This window comes from Etheostoma cragini, chromosome 14 (genome assembly GCF_013103735.1).
Source record: "Etheostoma cragini isolate CJK2018 chromosome 14, CSU_Ecrag_1.0, whole genome shotgun sequence".
In the NCBI taxonomy this organism is placed as follows: domain Eukaryota; kingdom Metazoa; phylum Chordata; class Actinopteri; order Perciformes; family Percidae; genus Etheostoma; species Etheostoma cragini.
In genome coordinates this window covers 23,880,130-23,900,004 of record NC_048420.1, presented here as the reverse complement: position 1 = coordinate 23,900,004, position 19,875 = coordinate 23,880,130, and the positions used below count along the sequence as shown (strand labels likewise).

General features: G+C 40.8%; 2 protein-coding genes and 1 long non-coding RNA gene across 4 annotated transcripts in view; 1 reads left to right on the top strand and 2 right to left on the bottom strand.

The window, feature by feature from the left end:
* The window catches only part of vps52 (VPS52 subunit of GARP complex), a 21,081-nt gene extending 12,089 nt beyond the window's left edge, over positions 1 to 8,992 (bottom strand). Inside the window, exons 1-9 of one of the 2 annotated variants that reach the window (XM_034891541.1) lie at positions 8,710 to 8,992; positions 7,345 to 7,426; positions 6,471 to 6,523; positions 5,383 to 5,458; positions 3,221 to 3,288; positions 2,309 to 2,484; positions 1,839 to 1,989; positions 678 to 778; positions 148 to 280 (exon numbers count right to left, since the gene is read on the bottom strand). In XM_034891541.1, coding sequence (XP_034747432.1) covers positions 148 to 280; positions 678 to 778; positions 1,839 to 1,989; positions 2,309 to 2,484; positions 3,221 to 3,288; positions 5,383 to 5,458; positions 6,471 to 6,523; positions 7,345 to 7,426; positions 8,710 to 8,805 — 936 coding nt within the window. In that variant the 5' untranslated portion in view covers positions 8,806 to 8,992. The remainder of the gene's footprint in view (positions 1 to 147; positions 281 to 677; positions 779 to 1,838; positions 1,990 to 2,308; positions 2,485 to 3,220; positions 3,289 to 5,382; positions 5,459 to 6,470; positions 6,524 to 7,344; positions 7,427 to 8,709) is intronic. The other variant, XM_034891542.1, reaches the window with a different exon arrangement.
* Positions 8,993 to 9,047: 55 nt separating this feature from the next.
* rps18 (ribosomal protein S18) lies at positions 9,048 to 13,840 on the top strand. Its single transcript, XM_034891590.1, has 6 exons — positions 9,048 to 9,160; positions 10,737 to 10,835; positions 11,389 to 11,475; positions 11,921 to 12,022; positions 12,570 to 12,661; positions 13,721 to 13,840. Exons 1-6 carry the CDS (start codon positions 9,158 to 9,160, stop codon positions 13,794 to 13,796), a joined length of 459 nt encoding a protein of 152 aa, XP_034747481.1. The 5' UTR covers positions 9,048 to 9,157; the 3' UTR covers positions 13,797 to 13,840.
* A 3,392-nt stretch (positions 13,841 to 17,232) lies between these two features.
* LOC117956520 lies at positions 17,233 to 17,850 on the bottom strand. The gene is made up of 2 exons (XR_004659304.1): positions 17,650 to 17,850; positions 17,233 to 17,430 (listed from the first exon to the last, which is right to left on the bottom strand). It is a non-coding gene; the product is annotated as an uncharacterized LOC117956520 (long non-coding RNA).
* Positions 17,851 to 19,875: the final 2,025 nt, after the last annotated feature.

Here is a 19,875-nt window from a genome sequence, read left to right as displayed (position 1 = left end):
CCCTAATCTGAACCCCTAATCTGCATAGCAACAAAGCCTTGCCTAAAATAAAGCACATGAGCCCAGACATAGCTGAGTCCTATTGTAGTTGTGAGGATTCGTTCATGTGTGAGTTTGAGGAAACTGAAGCTGTGTGAATCCACCGACCTGCACTTTGAGCAGCCGGCTGCTGTACGACTTGAAGTAACTGTAGTATATCTTGCTCATCGTGTCCACGTACTCGTCTCTGATCTCCTTTGCAACCGTTCTCTCATTGGCCAAAAGGAACTGGTAGAAAAATCTGCAGAGAGACGAAACAAAGGCACAGAGTCAAAAGGGTGCAAGTCTACATGTCATGACAGGGTTTCTCCCAGAAGAGTTGGTTGCCTTGATTCGACGAGGGCTCGAACCAGGTCCAGGCCCAGACCGATGGCAGCTTTAATGTAGAGCCCCTGCGTTGGTCTTGCGCTGGGCCCTTTGTCTTGTTTTGGTCTCAACCCCTCAAAGTCTCGGTCTCAACACACTCTGGTCCTGGTATTGACGTGGTCTTGGTTTAGTTGGTTTTGACTACAACACTGCCGAGTGGCATCCCTATCGTGATTAGATTAATCGTGATGCCCTAGGACCAAAATAACGAAGAGGAGCAGAAACTATCTTTAGGAACGTTCTGGAGAAGCAGCAGGGGGCGCCGTGCTCACCTGTACTTCAGCAGGGTGTTCTGTGGGATCTGGTAGTTTGTCATCGGCTTCCTGAACGAGTAGATCTTCTGAAGAATGAACTCTCGAATCTTTGACACCGCCTGAAGTGAGAAAGAAATATTCATTTAGTCTCATGTTATTAAGAGAGTCATTTCACAGAAGAATAAGGATAATAGAAAATCAGGTGAAAACCAGTTTCTTCAAACAAAAGACACCGACAGAGATGACTCTGCAGAATGTTTGTGCTGCACAAAATATTCATATCATTGTGTGTTTTTGCATTACTGATTTCTTTAGAGCAGCAACAATTAGTCGACTAACAGATCAAAAAAAAAAAAAAAGATATTCAAATTATACTTTGAATTTCCTGTTTAAGCTAAAAGGGTTAGTGACCAGTTCTCGAATGTGAGAATTTGCTTCTTTTGTGTGTGTGTGTGTGTGTGTGTGTGTGTGTGTGTGTGTGTGTGTGTGTGTGTGTGTGGGGGGGGATTGATGAGGTCATTTTAGGCTGTAAGTGTTGTGATCTATTTGTTTCTTTAGGGCTGCGGTCTGGATCAACACTTTCAAGGATCGGGACGGATTTTTCTGTCCGATCCCGGCCCGCGCCCGACACAGTTAAAATTGCATTTGTTTCTCATACTAATGACACATGTACGTTTGTTTGTGTGGAAAGACCGCTTTTATTAACATCATATGTGGGGGATTATGTCAGTAAATCTGAGTAAAATAAATACCTTGCTTAACCTGTATTGATAAGCCGCCCCAATAAGAGATGTTCACTCACACATCTACTGTACATGTTTAGTTTAATGCCTTGCTGCCGCTGCTGAGAATGTAATATAATAGGTTTACTTGATATAGCACATTTTACAGGCAAAGTAGCAAAGTGCTTCACATGATAACAATTTGTAAAATACAGTCAGACCCAAACAGTAAATAAGCAAGCAAAAAAGAAAAAACAAACCAATAGAAATAAAAAAACCAAAAGTTATAAACAGGAAAAAAGAATGAGTTTACACAAAAAAATGTTCAATGGCTTATTGCGCTGAAGTGACCGTGCCCGACCCGAACCCGAGCATCCTTTCTAAAACATCTGTTCGTATCCATCCTCTACATCACACCTCTAGCAGCCCCACCTCCCCCCCCCCCTCTGTTCCTCACCTTGAGTTTGAGGCGGTCGACGATGTCCTGGATGTCGGAGCAGGCCAGCGTCTCTCTGAAGCTCAGCTCTTTGGCGAAGTTGATCTTGTTGTTGAGCTCGTGGAGCTGCTCCAGAAACTCCTGCTCCGTCACAGGGCTGTCCAGGATGGTGCTGCCACAGATAGAAGATTAGACAGTTGTGTTACAGTCCAACATCACTAACCTCATCAATCAGATTTTTTGGTAGAAGTCATATTTCTACACGGCAAATAATGCACTAGTAAGTGCCATGCATGCTGCTCACTCTGTGTACTTGCATCTGTAATCAAAAGGTACATTTTCTAAATAATAGCAGTGTTGTGTTCAATTAATGAGATGTTTGCCTGCCTATCAATTGTTATTAAGCGCAATAAACACCGAAGATATTTGACCTGAACTTTTTTCATTGGACCATTGACGGTGAAATGAAACTTTACTAAAATGAGACTTACGAGATCATGACTCCGGGCACCACCAGTTCGTCCACCAGCTGGCTGAGGTGGCTGCGCACCGCCTGCCTGTTCTTCAGCCGGACGTTCATGCTGACCGACTGCTGCTGCAGGGTCTGGATCTCACTGCTGATGGAGGACAGGTCGCTCTGGAAGCCGCTCAGCATGCCCTCCATACGCTGACTCAGCCAAGGGAAACAGACACAAGACCGCTGTCACACTCAAACATAAAGTTCTATCTTATCCAGGAGCTTTCGCTACCGTTACACGGTGTAGGTGCAGCAGCCAGGCCGTCTTGGGAGCATCAACACTAACTAAGTGACTTTTCTCAGATCTAATGATTGGAGCTGGACTTCTTCCGCAAGTTTTGTCTTTGAGCTTTTTGAGCAGTATTTATTTATCATCTGCTCCAGCTTTTCCATGATTTAGACACAAATATGTTGATAATAATGGTCCAAAATGATGTCAAATTGCGTGTGTGTAGTGTGTGTGTAGTGTGTGTGGAGTGTGTGTGTGTGTAAGTGGAGTGTGTGTGGAGTGTGTGTAAGTGTAGTGTGGGGCATCACACTGTCTATGTTGTTCAGTTCAGCAGATTAATAGTGTGGGGAGCAGAAGATAAAGGTGGGAGCACAGACAGAAAGAAAAAAAAGAGAGAGATACATGACGACAGAAGGAAAACTGGAAGGTTACAGGTTACTTCTGTTTATATTTACAGCTTCAGTTCTATGAAGCGGCGACAGGTTTAGCGGGACATCGGACCGTCATTTAAAATGGTCACTGGTTGGTCCGTTATCTGAGCGGGGCTTCAATTTTGTGCCAAATAAAAGCACCCGCCTACGCTCCCGCGTTCTCACTTTGACGTGGAGCGGTGGATTGTGGGATCAGGATGAAGGCGCCTCGTCATACAGTACGTACCTCCAGTATGGAGTCACAGGCGGTGATCTGGTTGTGCAGAAGAGCGATGTTCTGACTCTCCTTGATGTCTGACAGGTGATCAGTCAGGAAAGCACAACAAAGCACACTCAGCAAAAAAACAAAGGACACAACAAAAAAATCTAAATAACTTTAGAGATCTTCGTTGTAAAGGGGTTAAAAAATGTTTAATGCTTATTCAATGAACCGTAAATAATTAATAAACATGCACCTGATGAATGGTCGAAAAGACTGTAACAGCTCAAGGGCGTCAGGGAACTAATGTCAAAGTTAGATGAAAATTAGGAAAGTAGAGAGACACTTCCACTGACTCTGAAAAACACTAAAAGAAAGACACCATTGACTTGTAAGCTGAAAATATATCAGTATCTCTTAACCCTCGTGTTGTCTTCCCATCAACCATCGTTTTTTGTCAACACTATTTTCTCTTTTCCTGACATTTTTTGACACTTTTTCAATGTTGTGTTTACTTTTTTTAAATGTTTTTTTCCAAAGCTATTTTATATTTATAATGCTGACATTTTTAGCTTATTTCGAAGGACCAGTTTTTGTGATGACAAAAATGAAAATGGATCAAATTTAGGGTTAAACAACTTTTATCAAAACAGGCCTTCGCTGAGATAACAGATCGTTGTTGTTTTTTTAAGACGAATGGCTTTAAAGCTTTAGCGCATAACTTTTGTGATATTAACGAACGTCCGTTATATTCAGGGCGTTGCTAAATGAGTTGCTACAACGCTAATTAAGACTCTCAGCTCCACACAACTCTCTCTGGATTTCTCAGTGTGGATCGTGGCGTCCGGTGATTTTCCCGCAAAGAAACTCGAGCAAAGAAAACGACTTCTTCTGAAGAGTCTGTTGCGTTATTTTAATCCTCCGTGTCCTCCTTGGTTACTAGCAACTGTGTGGAGGAGGGTGGGGGGGGGGATGGTGTACGATCACAGAAGGCTTGTATCATATGGACACGCCGACAGTTTTGTTGTCATCACATCTCCTCGTGGGGGAGACAGAAACTACGCGCTGTAGCTTTAAGCAAAAAAACTAAAACCTGCAGAGAAACAATCACGTCTGACACAAAATGTATGTTTTAAATTTGGGTTGGGCGATACGGAAAAAAATCAAATACCACAATATGTTTGACGAAACACGTGGATATCAATACCGTAATGATATTGTAGTGTAGTGACTACATGTGCTTTCACAAAATATTTACACAATGAGATGTTTGATAAATATTCATCAATAATGTGGATGTAATGACTAAGTGGGTAAAACCAAACAACAGAACAGTTAAAGCAGCCTGGTAAAATCTGAAAATGGCATCACTTATGCCACATTACAATATCCCAAGTCTAAGACAATATCTAGTCTCATATCTCGATATCAATATAAAACCGATATATTGCCCAGTTAAATTACCTAAAAGAAAGATTAAAGCTACAACAAAAAGATGTGATTAAACGTTATTAGGACTCCAGGAAACTAGGTCAAGTTAAATCAACTGTATAACATGATGCCATTAAAAAAAAAACTGTACCATAACTTATTCAGGTCTGAAAGTATTTAATTTTGAAATGTTAGTAACCTACTTATTCCTCCTGTATTTTGTTGTAATGTATTGTAAATGTTCTACTTGCACCCTGCATGTTTCTTTGTTCTGTGTCAGCACTAGGGGATTGTTTATGTAAAATATGTCTGAATAATCTTATAATTGATATAATATTTACAGAGTTCCTTAATTGATGGCGACCGTGTTTTATGACAAATTACTTACACATTTCTAAATGAGCATCTCCGTCTCACAAGGCTGTATACCAAATTTTGGTGTTAAAACATTAAAAATCTACTAAGTTCTGTTCATTTTAACACTTTTACATCCCGGCAGATTTTAATGGTCTGAGAGGCTTTTTTGTAGAGCGCCGTGATCTTGACTCGTGTGAGAACCATCAAACCAATCGGACTCAGCGTGTGAGGGGCGTGGTCTTTCAGTTTGTACGCCCAAGTTATAGCGCCACCATCAGGCCAAATGGCATCATATTTTTCGGGAAGCATCATGTTATGGTGCCATCTTTCATGCCTCTAGCTCGTATGATGGATGGGTCGTGAAAGAAAATAAAGAATTCATTCCTTCACTGAAAGGATACAGTCTTTGATGGAGACCTGCTCGATCCTCTGCAGCTCCGACTCCACCTGCTTGGAGTACTGACGGAGGTCAACGCCCTGAACACACACACACACACACACACACACACACACACACACAGGGGGAAACTCCACCGTCATCACGTGTATAACACACACACACACCCCAGCAGTGATCATCAAAAAAATGTAAAATGTTGTTTTTGGAGCGTTGTTAAGTGTGTGATAATGTGGGAAGATTACAGTGCTCGTATTATGCTTTTTGGCTTTCCCCCCCTTTCATTTATTGTGTTATAAATCTTTTTTGTGCGTGTTATAGGTCTACAAAGTCAAAGCCCGAAGTCCCCCCCGTCCCCCAAAGGGACTCACTATCACCAACAGAAAACACTGTTCCCAAACTCCAAACAGCTCTCCCGTAGTCCAGCCTTTACCTCAGAGACCAACGTGGTGAATGAGCGGATTATTAAATCCAACTTCCTGTTCCAACTCTCGGACAACAGTTTGCGTGGTAACTGTTTGTTTTAAAACACACATCTACACCGATGCCACGCGTTGCGTACCGACCAAACGAAGGAACAATGTGCACCAACAAGTAATGATCTTCTTTTAACCAATGAGTCACATAAATACAGTTGTTTTTGCTTCTACAGGACATCCAATCTGTTTCATGCAAAGCAGTAAATGCAGAAAATCCCTGTTCGGTTCTTCTTTACAAATGAAATAAATGTCCCACTGACAGTTTTTAGAATTGTCTCACGATATATTGTCTCTAGAAGTGTATTCCACAACTTTTTTTTTTTTTAAAGAAGGAAAAGAAAATCACAAAACTCAATACTACTGGATCTCAATAAATGAAATTCTCAACACAAAAAAAATACATAAAACACATTAAAAGGAAAGGGAAAAGGCCAAAAAGGATAATATGAATATAAGAGCATAGCAGAGCAGCCACTGTCTCACCCAAGACAAAACTTTCCCCCCTCCTATCCCAGAATGCATCTGTTGTGTAGCGAGACCTTACTCCACAGCGCTGTGGAGATGGGTCTAGCTCTGCGAGACTAGTCAAACATTAACGTCATGGTGTCCTCACCGTTTTGAGCGCCTCCTTCACGAGATCATCTTCCAGATTGGCCTGGATGTGGACTGCAGGAGACAGGAAGGAGCAGCGTTCACGACACATTAAACACCGCACAGCAACTCAGGACTGTAGCTTAAAGGTCCCCTGACATGGTGCTCTTAGAGCAGGATACCCAGGGCTCAGTTTACACCGGCCTCCATGTCTAGCCACTGGGGGGGCCACAGGCAGGCTGGGGGGGTAATTCATATTCATGTTTAAAAAACCTCATAAAAGGGCCATTTTCATGCCATGGGACCTTTAAATTTAGTATTTTTCCTTTGTTACAATAACATTTCCCAAAGACATATACTTGTGTTAGATTATTTTTTACACAGAAATAAGCCTTTTGTGTACTACTTGTCTATTAAATAAAAAAAAAATGTAACCATTAACATGTCTCAAAGTGCCAGAATTGAATTCAGAATCCTCTAAAACCTCTTAAACCACTACGATGCTGTAGAAACCGATTGCACAGGGCAAAATCTATTGTCAATCTGGACGATTTTTTACGCTAATTATGGTAATTTTGCTAAATATGCAAATTGCTTAACATATGAAAATTAGCATCCGTCATTTTCTGTATGCCGCGGACCCATACTTTACATTTCTGCAATAAAACGTTGGTGTATTCAACATTTCTGGGTTCACTATGGGGATCTATGGGCAGGCTACTAGACTATATGTGTTCAGCTCGTGAAAAATGGGGGCAAAAACAAAAGTGTTGAGTTTATAATTTTGGTGTAATAGTACTACAGATACTGGCGAAGCCATCGTGGTCGCTCCATTCTTCTGTGTTTTTCTCTTTTATTTCACATATGAGACATATTTACGATAAAAGTTGCCTTACTGTCCACTTCATCCAAGATAAAGTCATCAGTGGTGAGGTCCAGTTCTCCCAGGTTGAGGTTGGCGATGTCTCCATCAGTCTTCTAGAGAAAAACACACATAGTCACACACAAATACTTGTTTCAAATAAAATGAGTGTTATTACTGTTCCACTACTAACTAGTTTGAGGCTTTAACATCTCTAAGTTAAACAATCATCGTCATGATCGACTGATATATAAATGAAGGGTTTAGTCAAAGAAGGATTTGGCGGGTGCACGCTTGGATGCGTTGACTGTAAAACGGCTCTGTCACTTCGCATTTATGTATATATTTTTATTTATTTTTTGCTCCCTTTATAGATTTGTTTATATTGTACTTATTACTTTTTACTTGGTCTCATAATATATCAATTGCACTTATTTTTCTATATATTGTATATGTATCCTTTTCTATATGACCTTATGAAGATTATGAAGAATACCCTTGAGCTTTTCAGTGTTTTAACAGGATGCTAACAGCTACATTAGCTTCAATCATTTTCTACATAATCTTGTGTATCTTTTTCTATATAATCTTCTAGATCCTTTTCTACATAATCTTGTGTATCTTTTTCTATATAATCTTCTAGATCCTTTTCTATATAAACTTGTGTATCTTTTTCTATATGATCTTATGTATTTGTTTTCTATATAATCTTATGTTATGAGCTGTGATGACTGGATGCTTGTTAATTAATTTCTAAATGAAAAAATAATATATATCCTTGAGCTTTTCAGTGTTTTGACAGGATGCTAACAGCTACATTAGCTTCAAGCATTTTTCTATATAATCTCATGTTATGAGCTGTAAATAAATAAATGTAAATAATAGATAAATAATAAATAAATAAATGTATTAAATTATATATATATAAATTATATATATATATATATAAATTATATATTATAATTTATTAAATCAATTATATATTCTAATTATTAAATACATTATTTATAATAAATAATAAATAAATAAATGTAAATAATAAATTAAAAAAGAACATCCTTGAGCTTTTCGGTGTTTTGACAGGATGCTAACAGCTACATTAGCTTAAAGCAACACGAACAAACTACGTCACAATCCACAAATTTAAAAGACATCATTAACGGTCACAGCTTCTTATTTCGTCGAGCCGTTAGCAAAGCAAGAAGCACTTCAGTTAGCTAAAAGTAGACGTTACAGTTCATTGATAATGAATGCTTCTGGGTACGAATGCTAACAGGTTAGCTACAGGTCTGAAAGAGCACGACCGTTGGTTTTATGTGTCACTACAACTGAAGACTCAAATACATGTAACGCTAGTCAAAAGTAACGCTAGTCAAATGTAACGTTGGCCAAATGTCACCTCGTCCTGTAAGTACGCCATGGCGTGTTCTGTCGGGTTTCCAGCTGTGTTTACATCGGGACCAGCTCCAACGGCTGCCGCAGCTACCTCCGCCATTGCGGCTGATTTCGTTAAATAAAAAAAAAAATAGAAACCTTCAATATAAGGTTCCGCGTCGTCGTCAACAAAAACGCGTCGTTGCGTTTATAAACCGAAACGAGATATACAAATAAGACTGTGTACTGTGCTAAATAAGTAACTGACTCAAGCATTAAATTAATTAATATACGACGGTATTGGGTATCACATAACTAGCTTCGTAATTGTGTGTTACTGTCAATGGATTGAACCGGTGTTCAACTTTCTTGTCGGACAGCATATAAGTGATGGACTGACTTCCGTTCACCAGCGGGGTCAAACTCTCGCGAGACTCTATCGGCTTCCTCTTCGCACGGAACCTACTTCCAAGATGGTGAGTACATTTTCTGTCAACCTGGAACAGTTTTAAAATCCGTAATCATCTATCTTTAATCTCACTCTTTTATCACTTTTAGACGTTTTAATGAATCGCGTAGAGTGTGCGTGACCGCACAGAAGTTAAATGGTTGGCGTATTAATCGCAAAAATGGACGTATTAACGCAGTTTAGAGTCAACGCTGAGCTGAGGTGGATGGACCGACAGCAGCGAGCCATGTAGCGCCAATTATAAAGACTTTTCTGTCTGTAGCTTACACTTAACAATACAAACTGTTAGCTGTATTCTCGGTTTAAGCAACGCTGTAACCGGACAGAGCTTCTCACGTTACCGGTGTCGTTAAAGGTGCAGAAACAAGTAATAATTGAAGCTAACTAGCTAGCTGCGCAAGCTAGCTTAGCTCCATACTCTCAAGGCAAGGTGTTAGCATGTCGGGAGCACCGGACCGAGGGACAATGGGCAGCCGGGTCGGATGAGTTCTGGGTTGCTGTGGACTGAGCTCCACGGGAGTGAGTCGTTTTTAAAGGCTCTGGGGATGCTCTAAATAAGGTGTTATGGGCAGCTACTGTAATGTTAGCAATGCTAACTGGAGCCAAAAGATGCTACACACATTCACTTCTAACGAGACCCAAAAAGTCTATGAGATGCATGATTTAATAAACAAAATACACTGTTATAAGATCATCATGTGAGCATTAAACCCTCCTGTTGTCCCCTTTAAAAAAAGTATCTGAAATATGAATTATTTTTAACCAAATTCAACTGATCACTTTCATTCATCAGATCTTAACTAGAAGTCCAAATAATTCATTATGGCTGCTTTTTTTAAAACTCTTTAGGTGTAATTGTATATAAATGAGGGTTATGGACCATGAATTTCAAGAAGTACTGTAGTGTTAGTAAGGTGGTGTTAGTGAAAACTAGACACAAGTCTGAAAAAGGGACAGAATTTGTTTGTTTTTCGACCCGGGAGGACAACACTAGGGTATATTTTGGCTCTTCTTTGGTGGTTCAGCAGTGACGTTAACCTCCATGGAGGTGGTTTAAAAAAATAAAAGATCTATTCTCCAACGTCGTGAATCCTATCGCCGTCGCAATATCAGTCGGAATAATCGCAATTGGGTAATTTTTCCTCACATGGTGCATCCGCCGTGCCGAGTGCAACATTTCTCTGATAGGATGAGCGCTGAGCCACGATTTAAAGTTTTAACGATTATTTTTCGGGCTTGTCTGCCTTTAATTTGTGACAGGACAGTTAAGAGAGAAAGGTAGGGGTGGAGGAGAGAGGGGGGAGACATGCAGGAAATGGTCACAGGCCAGATTCGAACCCTCGACCTCTGCGTCAAGGCTCAAACCTCTCAGTATACGTGCAGACTTACCTGCACTGAATCCCAGCTTCACTGTAGCCTGGCAGAAGAAAGTAGTCCCCCATACCGACCCACCCAAAACCATTCAACACCCAGCAGGACGTACACTGCTAACCAGCGCGCCCGCTCCACCGCTGAGCCAACCCTGGCAGCACCGAGCTGTACCCGTGCCTCCCTGATCACGTCGTCTGCTCCTCTGTTTCCAGTCTCTGGTCATCCCTGAGAAGTTCCAGCACATTCTCCGTGTGCTCAACACGAACATCGATGGTCGGAGGAAGATCGCCTTCGCCATCACTGCCATCAAGGTGAGCGCTCCTCGGAGCTGAACCCACCCGGGGCGTCGCAGCTTCAGTCTTTATATGTGTGTGTCGGTGTGAGACGAGCTGCGTCATTCTCACATTTGTACTATTTAAGCACACATGTGTCACAGCAGCTTATCTGTGGAAATTGCCTTCTCGGGGTCTTTGATTTTATTTCTTTTTAGGTCATTTTGCACATTAAAACTAGGGCCGGGTGATAAGGGGAAATATATTCTCAATCAAATACTTCAATATTGATAATGCGACAATATTGTAGTCCTCACAATTAGTGGATTTAACAAAAACTTCACAATTAGCCTGTTTATTTTTTTTTTGATACTCATCAGTAATGTGAGTAAAGGCAAATGATAAAACAGTTAGTTAGTCTGGTAAATTCAGAAGATGAGATCACTTAACCGTAATGCAGCCGTTCTAACCAGGAAGAGACCAAACTGGAGCTGTTTGGGATATGACGAGATCCAGAATCTCAGACCAGTCTGGTCTTGTATCCCAGTATAAAGAGTGTTCAGGGACACTAACGTTGCCCGTCTGGTCTCAGGGTGTTGGCAGGCGTTACGCTCACGTCGTCCTGAGGAAGGCCGACATCGACCTCAGCAAGAGGGCCGGGGAGCTGACTGATGACGAGGTGAGTGGGAGTCGGGGGGTGTGGGGGTCCTGGTCTGGTCTGGTCTGGTCTGTGGAGGGTTTCTACAACAAATCGGAGCAAACTCGTATGAACACAGTGTGTCTGTTGTATATTAGTTATTATGTTGTGTGCAGTGGAAATGATCTGTTGGGATCAGATTTAGAAACACAGATTAATCGATGAGTTGTCAGCTGTTAATCAACAAGTCTTTTTGATAATCGTTATGAATACAATAAGATATCCTGTATTTCCAGCTTGTTAAATGGGAATATTTTCTATATTCTTCACTACTCTGACAGATAAGTTGGGAAGGAAGATAATCGTTAGTTGCATCCCTCATCAGAAGTTAGATTCTTTGATATATATATATATATATATATACATACATACATACATACACACACACTATTCTTTCCTGTGAATTAACGGCTGTATTTGTTCCCAGGTTGAGCGGGTGGTGACCATCATGCAGAATCCTCGCCAGTACAAAATCCCCGACTGGTTCCTCAACAGACAGAAGGACGTCAAGGACGGCAAATACAGCCAGGTAGGTGCCAGTGGCGCCTAAACCATGGTTACCACGACAACAAAATATTGGAAAATCATCTCCACCGAGTCTTGAGCGTTATGCTGCATTACACGTTGAAAGTCTGAAGTTCTATGATTAGATGTCTGCATTTACACGACTTAATCTCTGATGTAGGACGGGGTGACACTGTTAAAGGCACACAAGTTTCACTTAGTGTGACTGTGTGTGTCTGTGTGAGAGAGACTGTGTGTGTCTGTGAGAGAGAGAGAGACTGTGTGTGTGTGTCTGTGTGTCTGTGAGACTGTGAGAGAGACTGTGTGTGTGTCTGTGAGACTGTTTGTGTGTGTGACTAATCCGTTTTTACTTATACGTCGGTCAGAAGCTGAAAGTATTTGTGGTGAATGTTGCTAACTTGTTTACTGTTGCATGTCGTGCCAAACCGCGTGTGTGTGTGTGTGTGTAAGTCGCCTCAGGAATGTGGTTCCCGGGCACACTGTATCCGTGCTCTGCTTGTTTTGCGGTGTGAACTGCCAGACCTGATCTAGTTGCTGCGTCTGGTTTTCAGGTCCTCGCCAACGGCCTGGACAACAAGCTGAGAGAAGACCTGGAGAGGCTGAAGAAGATCAGGGCTCACCGGGGTCTCAGGCACTTCTGGGGGTAAGGGAGCCGCTTCGGTCCGAAGTTAGCCAAACACCAAGTCTCTGCACCGACTCCTCCTCCCTGCCAGAGAGCGCACGGTTGCATCAGACATTTGATTTCTACTTCATATAGTTTAAAATCCTTCAGATAGATGCAACCTCTAACGACGTTGAGTCCGACCATCTCAGCTATCGGTGGTGTAGCTTCTCTGGAGATGTGCTGCTGCTCAGGTCTCTGAAATCAGACGGAACTGGGTCGAAGGAGGTTTGGTGCAGAAACCCTTGAATCTAAAGGCCTACTAGAGTGTTACTCTTTAGGTTCTGAATACGCTTTACCTACATTTTTCACAAGTGTGGATGCTAATTGTCTTTTAAGTGCCCATATTATGAAAAAATGTTTTTCTGGGAGTTGGGATGTTTTATGTTTCTGGTGCTTCTGCACGCATACACACTTGGGTAAAATCTATCCATGGTGTTTTGAGTGAGATCTGGTTTCTGAATGTCCTCCAGTCTCTAGGTGAGCTGTCCAACATCTGCATGGCTTTCTACGTCACTAGAGACGAGGTGGCTAACCGTAGCATGCTAGCTCCTTCTCAATGGAAAACACTGCTCCAACACACACTAGTTAACCATAATCTCCAAAAGAACTACTTCCTGTTCTGCAAGTAAAGTTATCTAGCTGAGGGGATCTTACTGAGCGTGTGCAGCTCCCAGCAAAGATAGGATAGAAGTGAGATGTCTCACTCTGGAGCTAAAACAGAGACAAACACACAGGGTGAAAACAGGATCTGCAGTAAAACAGAAATATGGTGTTTTTTGAAAATGAAACTATGGAAACCTATTCTGGTAAAACCTCAAATTATGAACCTGAAAAAGAGCATAATATGGGACCTTTAATGCATTGTCTTCAAGGTGTTAGTCAGTGGTGTCATGAGTAAACATGGCGTCTGAATTTGATACGTGACCTATTACATTTTTCTAGCTCGTTCCACAGAAATAATAAATCCAGATGTATGTGGCAACGTTTGAGGTCCTTAACTTAATATTGTCCTAACTCCATCTTGTCTTTCCCTTCCAGTCTGCGTGTGCGCGGCCAGCACACCAAGACCACCGGCCGTCGTGGTCGCACCGTCGGTGTGTCCAAGAAGAAGTAAACCCCCCCGCCCGCTTCCCTTGTTTCAATAAAACGCCACAGTTGTCAAATCTGTCTGTCCTGGTGCATCTTTTGTTTTGTGGGAATCGAACTGTCATCAAGTCGTGTTAAAGGGATTCGCTTAGCTAAGGGTTTCAAAATGTCAAGTCTTACAGTGTGTTCCAGGTCTTAAATCATCTTAAATGGGTCTTCATCGTCCTACGTCAAAGCAACACTACCTCTAATGCTCTTCTAATAAAATCAAATTGTCAAACAATTCACCGAAAACATTAGAAACGTGTAGCAGAGTAAAAGGATAACTACAGGAATTCTGGGAGGGACACAAGACAGACAAGGAACCAATCAGGTCCATGTTGCTGTGTTAGGACTACAGTTGAGACCAGCATGCAACGTGCATTGGAGCCAATCAGCTTTCATGTGATTGACATGTCTTTCGGGATTGTACCACAGACGTAAACATAGTTCATTCTCCAGCTTTGGGGAAGTACACGTTTAGTGATATTTGGAATTTGAAATTAGGGCTTAAATTAGATTTAACTTCCTATGTGTTAGTGTTACGTAGAGTTGAAAACATCCAAAAAAGCGTAATGTGTTGGAAAAATGGGATGAAATCAAAAGGTTAAAAACATCGCTAAAAGCGTTAAAAGGGATTTTTGGAATTTGACAGGAAGACAACACGAGGGTTAAATATGATTTGGTGAAACCTGCTGAAACAGTTACTAACATAACCTTTAGGGGCAAATATTGGTCAACCATATCCTGTTTGTGTGTACACACACACACACACACCTTATTTCCTGTCCTACTGAAACAAATCTTGTGTAAAATTGTGACTTACCAGATAGAAACCAGTCAGCAAAACTCTGCTAATGCGAAACACAACAATCATAATAAGTTACATATCATATTAGAGATTAGGATCGTTTTACATGACAATGCTTTTATAACTGTTTAAATATGTTAATGTACATACATTACATACATTTCCAGAACAGACATGGTCATTGGATAAAGCCCGGTTTATTCCATGAATCCAAAAATACTGTCAACAGCTGAAAGAAAATGTATAGCCGTGACATTTTGATATTTTTCAAATATTTTAATAAAGAAGTTCATGTTTCCAGTTATACATGGAATCTTAGAAAATCCTTTTTTATTACCGTGGTATGGGACTTGGCTTTGAGAATCGTGTTATTTTACTGGTATTGGCACCAAATGACTCCTGAATATTTGGTGTATAAAGCCACGTTTTACTGAATGACATATTACACGTATCCATCAGGCTAGAGTGATATCGGACGCTTCCTTTTGAGTAAACGGCCTTAAAATATATGTATTGTTAACACTTATGAAAGCCAAATAGCCCAATGCTTTCACCTGTAACGTCCGGCCTTAACCCTCGTGTTGTCTTCCCTTAAACCATGAAAAAATGGTACCGCTTTTTCTGCCATTTTTGTCACTTTTTCAATGTTATGGGTCCTTTTTTCCGATGATTTTTCCAATGTTGACACTTTCAGCTTATTATGAAGGCCAATTTTTCGTGATGAAAAACTGAAAATGGGTCAAATTTGACACGAGGACAACATTAGGGTTTAAGAAGAGACCTTTTACAGCTCTGACGTTACTAACGCTACACCCACCAGGCTCCATTTAAAAAAACATGCTTTTAGCGTGCACAGAGGCACCATATTTTCACACTTAAACCGGTAAACTGTGTGTTTATTTCAACCAAAACTAGAGTTGAGATAGAGTTCTTAAAGTGGAAAGACGACCCTAAAACGGCTTTTCATAGTTTTATTCTTTCTGTCGACTTTGAGTGAAGTGCGTCTTACGTTGCTAAAATTAGCGTTTATTTAGATGGAGTTTGGTGGGTTTAGCGAACGCAACGTCGCGGATGTTTTTAACTTAAAAAAAAGAAAGGATATTACTCTTTAACAGAAAGGTCGACCTCCTTAGAGATCCTTTCCATTATGTTATCAGACAATAAGCATATTTATATGAGCCTGTCAGCGGCAAAACAAGCTTAAAAACAATAGTTACCCTTTAACCTCACATGCACATAATGAAATGATAAAGAGAACTTGTAATTACGCTGATGCTCCGTTAGCACTGTAACATTCTGCAGTAAAAACTTAATCGGAGCGTCTGTTTGAAGCAAATCACATTTCACACAGTGTGTGTTTTTTGTTGTTTATTGTGCTGCATTGCTGACAGAAGTAATGCGAATCATACAACAGGAAAAAAAGTAAATGTTGCATTAATCATAATATACAAATATCCCATAAAAACTGAGGTAAGCTAGGAAAACATATATGGCTGCAAGAAGTATAAAGTGCATAAAAGACAAAAATGAAGAGTCCAGAGGGTTAATACCTCAGGTTAATAACTCAGGTTAACCCTGGTGTTGTCTTCAAGTCAAACTGACCCGTTTCTAAGTGGTTCATATCTGAAATAATAAATTTCTTTCAACTAAATTGCCCAAAATTAACATGGATGATTCCATACAGCATTTCTTACATCTTTTGGGGTGTTTTATTGAATCTTATAGCATTTGAAATCTTTTTTTTTAATGGTTTCCAAACAGTTTGGGGACTAAACTTTGACATATACCCATCTGAGATCCACTCAACATCCTCTGATCTTAACTATTAGTCAAAATAATTCATAATTTCTGCCTTTTTAACTAAAAACGTATGTATAATTTGATATAAATGAGGTTTGTTGACCATGAATTCCAAGAATAAGTGTAGAGCCTGTTATTAAACCAGCTCAGGTTTTTAGAAAAAAAGCACCAAAAGCTTAAAAAAGTGAGAAATAAATCAGAAAAAGCAACGAAAACATCGAAAAATTATTCATTTTCAATTTTGACCTGGAAGGACGAGTTCATGGTTGACGTGAAGACAACACGAGGGTTAAATCCAACCGAGGCTTATGGCTTTTAAAGAGACAGGGACACCTTGTGTGTTCGCAGAGGACAAAAAACAGGAGGTAAGGTGGATGTTACAGCTACATCTTTAAAGGTGGAGCATGATAAAACTGTGACATCATAGTAAAATATAGCAGGCAGGTGTGAGGTACCTGCAGATATCTGTATAGATCTGTTAAGTTACACATTAAAGGACATTTAGAAATAAAACGAGCGAAGGACCTGCACACATCCTCCTCATAACGAGGTTTACTACCTGACATCTCTACTCACAAACTCAAATATCGCTCCCTACAATGTAGTCTAGTTACCCTGTCCTACCCCAGTGCATGCTGGGATAGGCTCCAGCCCTTGACAAGATAAGCAGTTTACACACTTGGTCCAGTATCAAGAGAGATCGCTTCATCGGCAGCGGGGGAAACAAGCTGCAATGTGAGATTAATATTCCAAGTGTCCGATAACATTGTGGAAAGGATTTCTAAGGAGGTCAACCTTTCTGTTGAAGAGTAAGATCCTTTTGTTTAACATAAAAACGTCTGCAAAATTGCGTTTGCTAAACCCACCAGACTCCATCTAAATAAACAGCGATTTAAGCATCGTAAAATACCCTTCATTCAAAGTCGACAGAAACGAAGAAAAAACCGTTTTGGGTCGTCTGTCAGTGTTACCAACCTCAAGTCTAGTGTCTACATGTGACAATGTGTTAGACCTAGACTTAGCTTTATTAATCCCTTTGGGATGACTCCCGCAAGTACATTAAAGTTACCAGCATCCGATACAGCATGAGAAGGAGAAAAGAAGAATACAATACAAAAACAGAGTGATAATAATAATGCACAGGACAACACACTTCATGTGGTCACATGAGGGGATTTGTTTTGAGGTGACTGGGGCCGGGGGGGTGAAAGAACAAAAAGAAGGTGTTTACGCTAGACTCACTAAAAGTACTGTTTTTTTGAATGGAGTCTGGTGGGTTCAGCCCGAGCAACCTCAGAGCTGTCTCTGGTTAGACAGAAAGATCTCAAAGAGGTTTTAAAGCTCTCTCTCTGTAGGGATCCTTTCCATAATGCTGGTCAGACACTTAGCATATTAATCTGAGTCTGTCAGTGGAAAAACAAGCACCTTTAGATGACGAGGATCATTAATTCACGCTTAATACTGGACCAATGACGAAGACTTACACACAAAAAGATAGGAAAATAGGGTCCCGGTCAAAGAAACAAACAAAGTCACCCTCTAAGAAAAAATAAGTCCAAATACAAGCGAGTACGAGACAAGTCCGAGACCATAGAAAAATGGTCCAAAACCGGACTCGAGTACTACAGCCCTGCCTAATACCATGTTACAAATTGCATGTGAACCATAAAATTTGCAATTTGTTTGCAAAAATGATTAAACTGGGTTTCTGTTGGCGAGCGACTGTACAGCGTTTGTCTCTTTGCAGTTATTGAGTATTTGTAAGTAATAAGATATTCAAAACAGAAAGCTAACGAGTTGCAGAAGCTTCATATGAAGAGAAGAAGAAGAAGAGGATCCCACTTGTCATGTCCCGGGCTGTCTGCCACAGTGAGGTCATGATCCCAAATCTCCCTGACAACAGTCACAAACTACCAATAAACTGTCAGAACATCTATCTTTAAATGAATGAATGAATGAATGAATGAATGAATAAAGGCTGTTTTTTTTTCTTTTCTTACCAGAGCAGCTTCTAGTAAAGTAAACAAAAGCAAAGATTTAGTGGTTCCTTCTTCTTGATAAATCCTCCTTTAGAAACCTTAATGCCAGTATTAATAAGTATAATAAGCTGTGAAATAGAGCTCAACAGTTTGATTGGTTCCCCGAGTAAAAACCAATCCAATTTCTCTTTAATTGATTCTTCGCCATAATGTCTGAAACATCCGAGGTAGACTTACCCCGAGCTACGAGGTCATGGATCAAGGGTTTCTGCTCCCGTAGAGGTTAGATGATGTATGACCGGGATCTTCAACAGGGGGTCTGGGACCTATAAGGGGTCCTCGGAGTTACTGCAGGGCGGCCGCCAAGTTGAAATACCTTAAATGTCCCGTGACATGGTGCTCTTTGGATGCTTTTATCTAGACCTTTGTGGTCCTTAATCCTGTATCTGAAGTCTCTTTATATAGACCTTAGTGATCCCCTAATCCTGTATCTGAAGTCTCTTTTATATAGACCTTAGTGGTCCCTAATCCTGTATCTGAAGTCTCTTTTATATAGACCTTAGTGGTCCCCTAATCCTGTATCTGAAGTCTCTTTTAGACCTTAGTGGTCCCTAATCCTGTATCTGAAGTCTCTTTATATAGACCTTAGTGATCCCCTAATACTGTATCTGAAGTCTCTTTTATTTAGACCTTAGTGATCCCCTAATCCTGTATCTAAAGTCTCTTTTAAATAGACTTTAGTGATCCCCTAATCCTGTATCTGAATGCTCTTTTATATAGACCTTAGTGGTCCCTAATGCCGTATCTGAAGTCTCTTTCCCAAAATTCAGCCTTGGTGCAGAATTACAGCCACTAGCTCCTTATGACATCATAAGGGGCAAGAGTCCAGATCAGCCCATCTGAGCTTTCATTTTCTCAAAGACAGAGCAGGATACCCGGGGCTCGGTTTACACCTATCTCCATTTCTAGCCACTGGGGGACCATAGGCAGGCTGAGGGGGGGGACGACGACTCATTAATGTTAAAAAAAACTCTTAAAGTGACAGAACCATGCCATGGGACCTTTAACATGAATCCAACACATCATTATATTATATTATTAGCAAATATAAATCAGCTTCATAAGTGAAAAACCTGGTTTACTGGCCCATAAGGAAGGAAGTCACTAATGGTGCTTCCCCACCGCTAGTACCTCGCAGTAAAAAACAACGCTGCCTTAAGCTATTTAAAAATGGCGAGTTTGTTCAGGTGAATCTCTCCGACCAATCAGCAGTCTGCAGGTTTTTACGTCACCTTTTAGAATCGCCTCAGCTCGCTCGGGACCTCAACGGAGGTAGTACTAAATATAGAACCGGTACTGAAGTGAAAAAAACCCAAAAATGCGAGTGGAGGCGAGGCAAGCACCATCCATCCATCCATCCATCTTCGACCGCTTATCCGGTATCGGGTCGCGGGGGCAGCAGCTCCAGCAGGGGACCC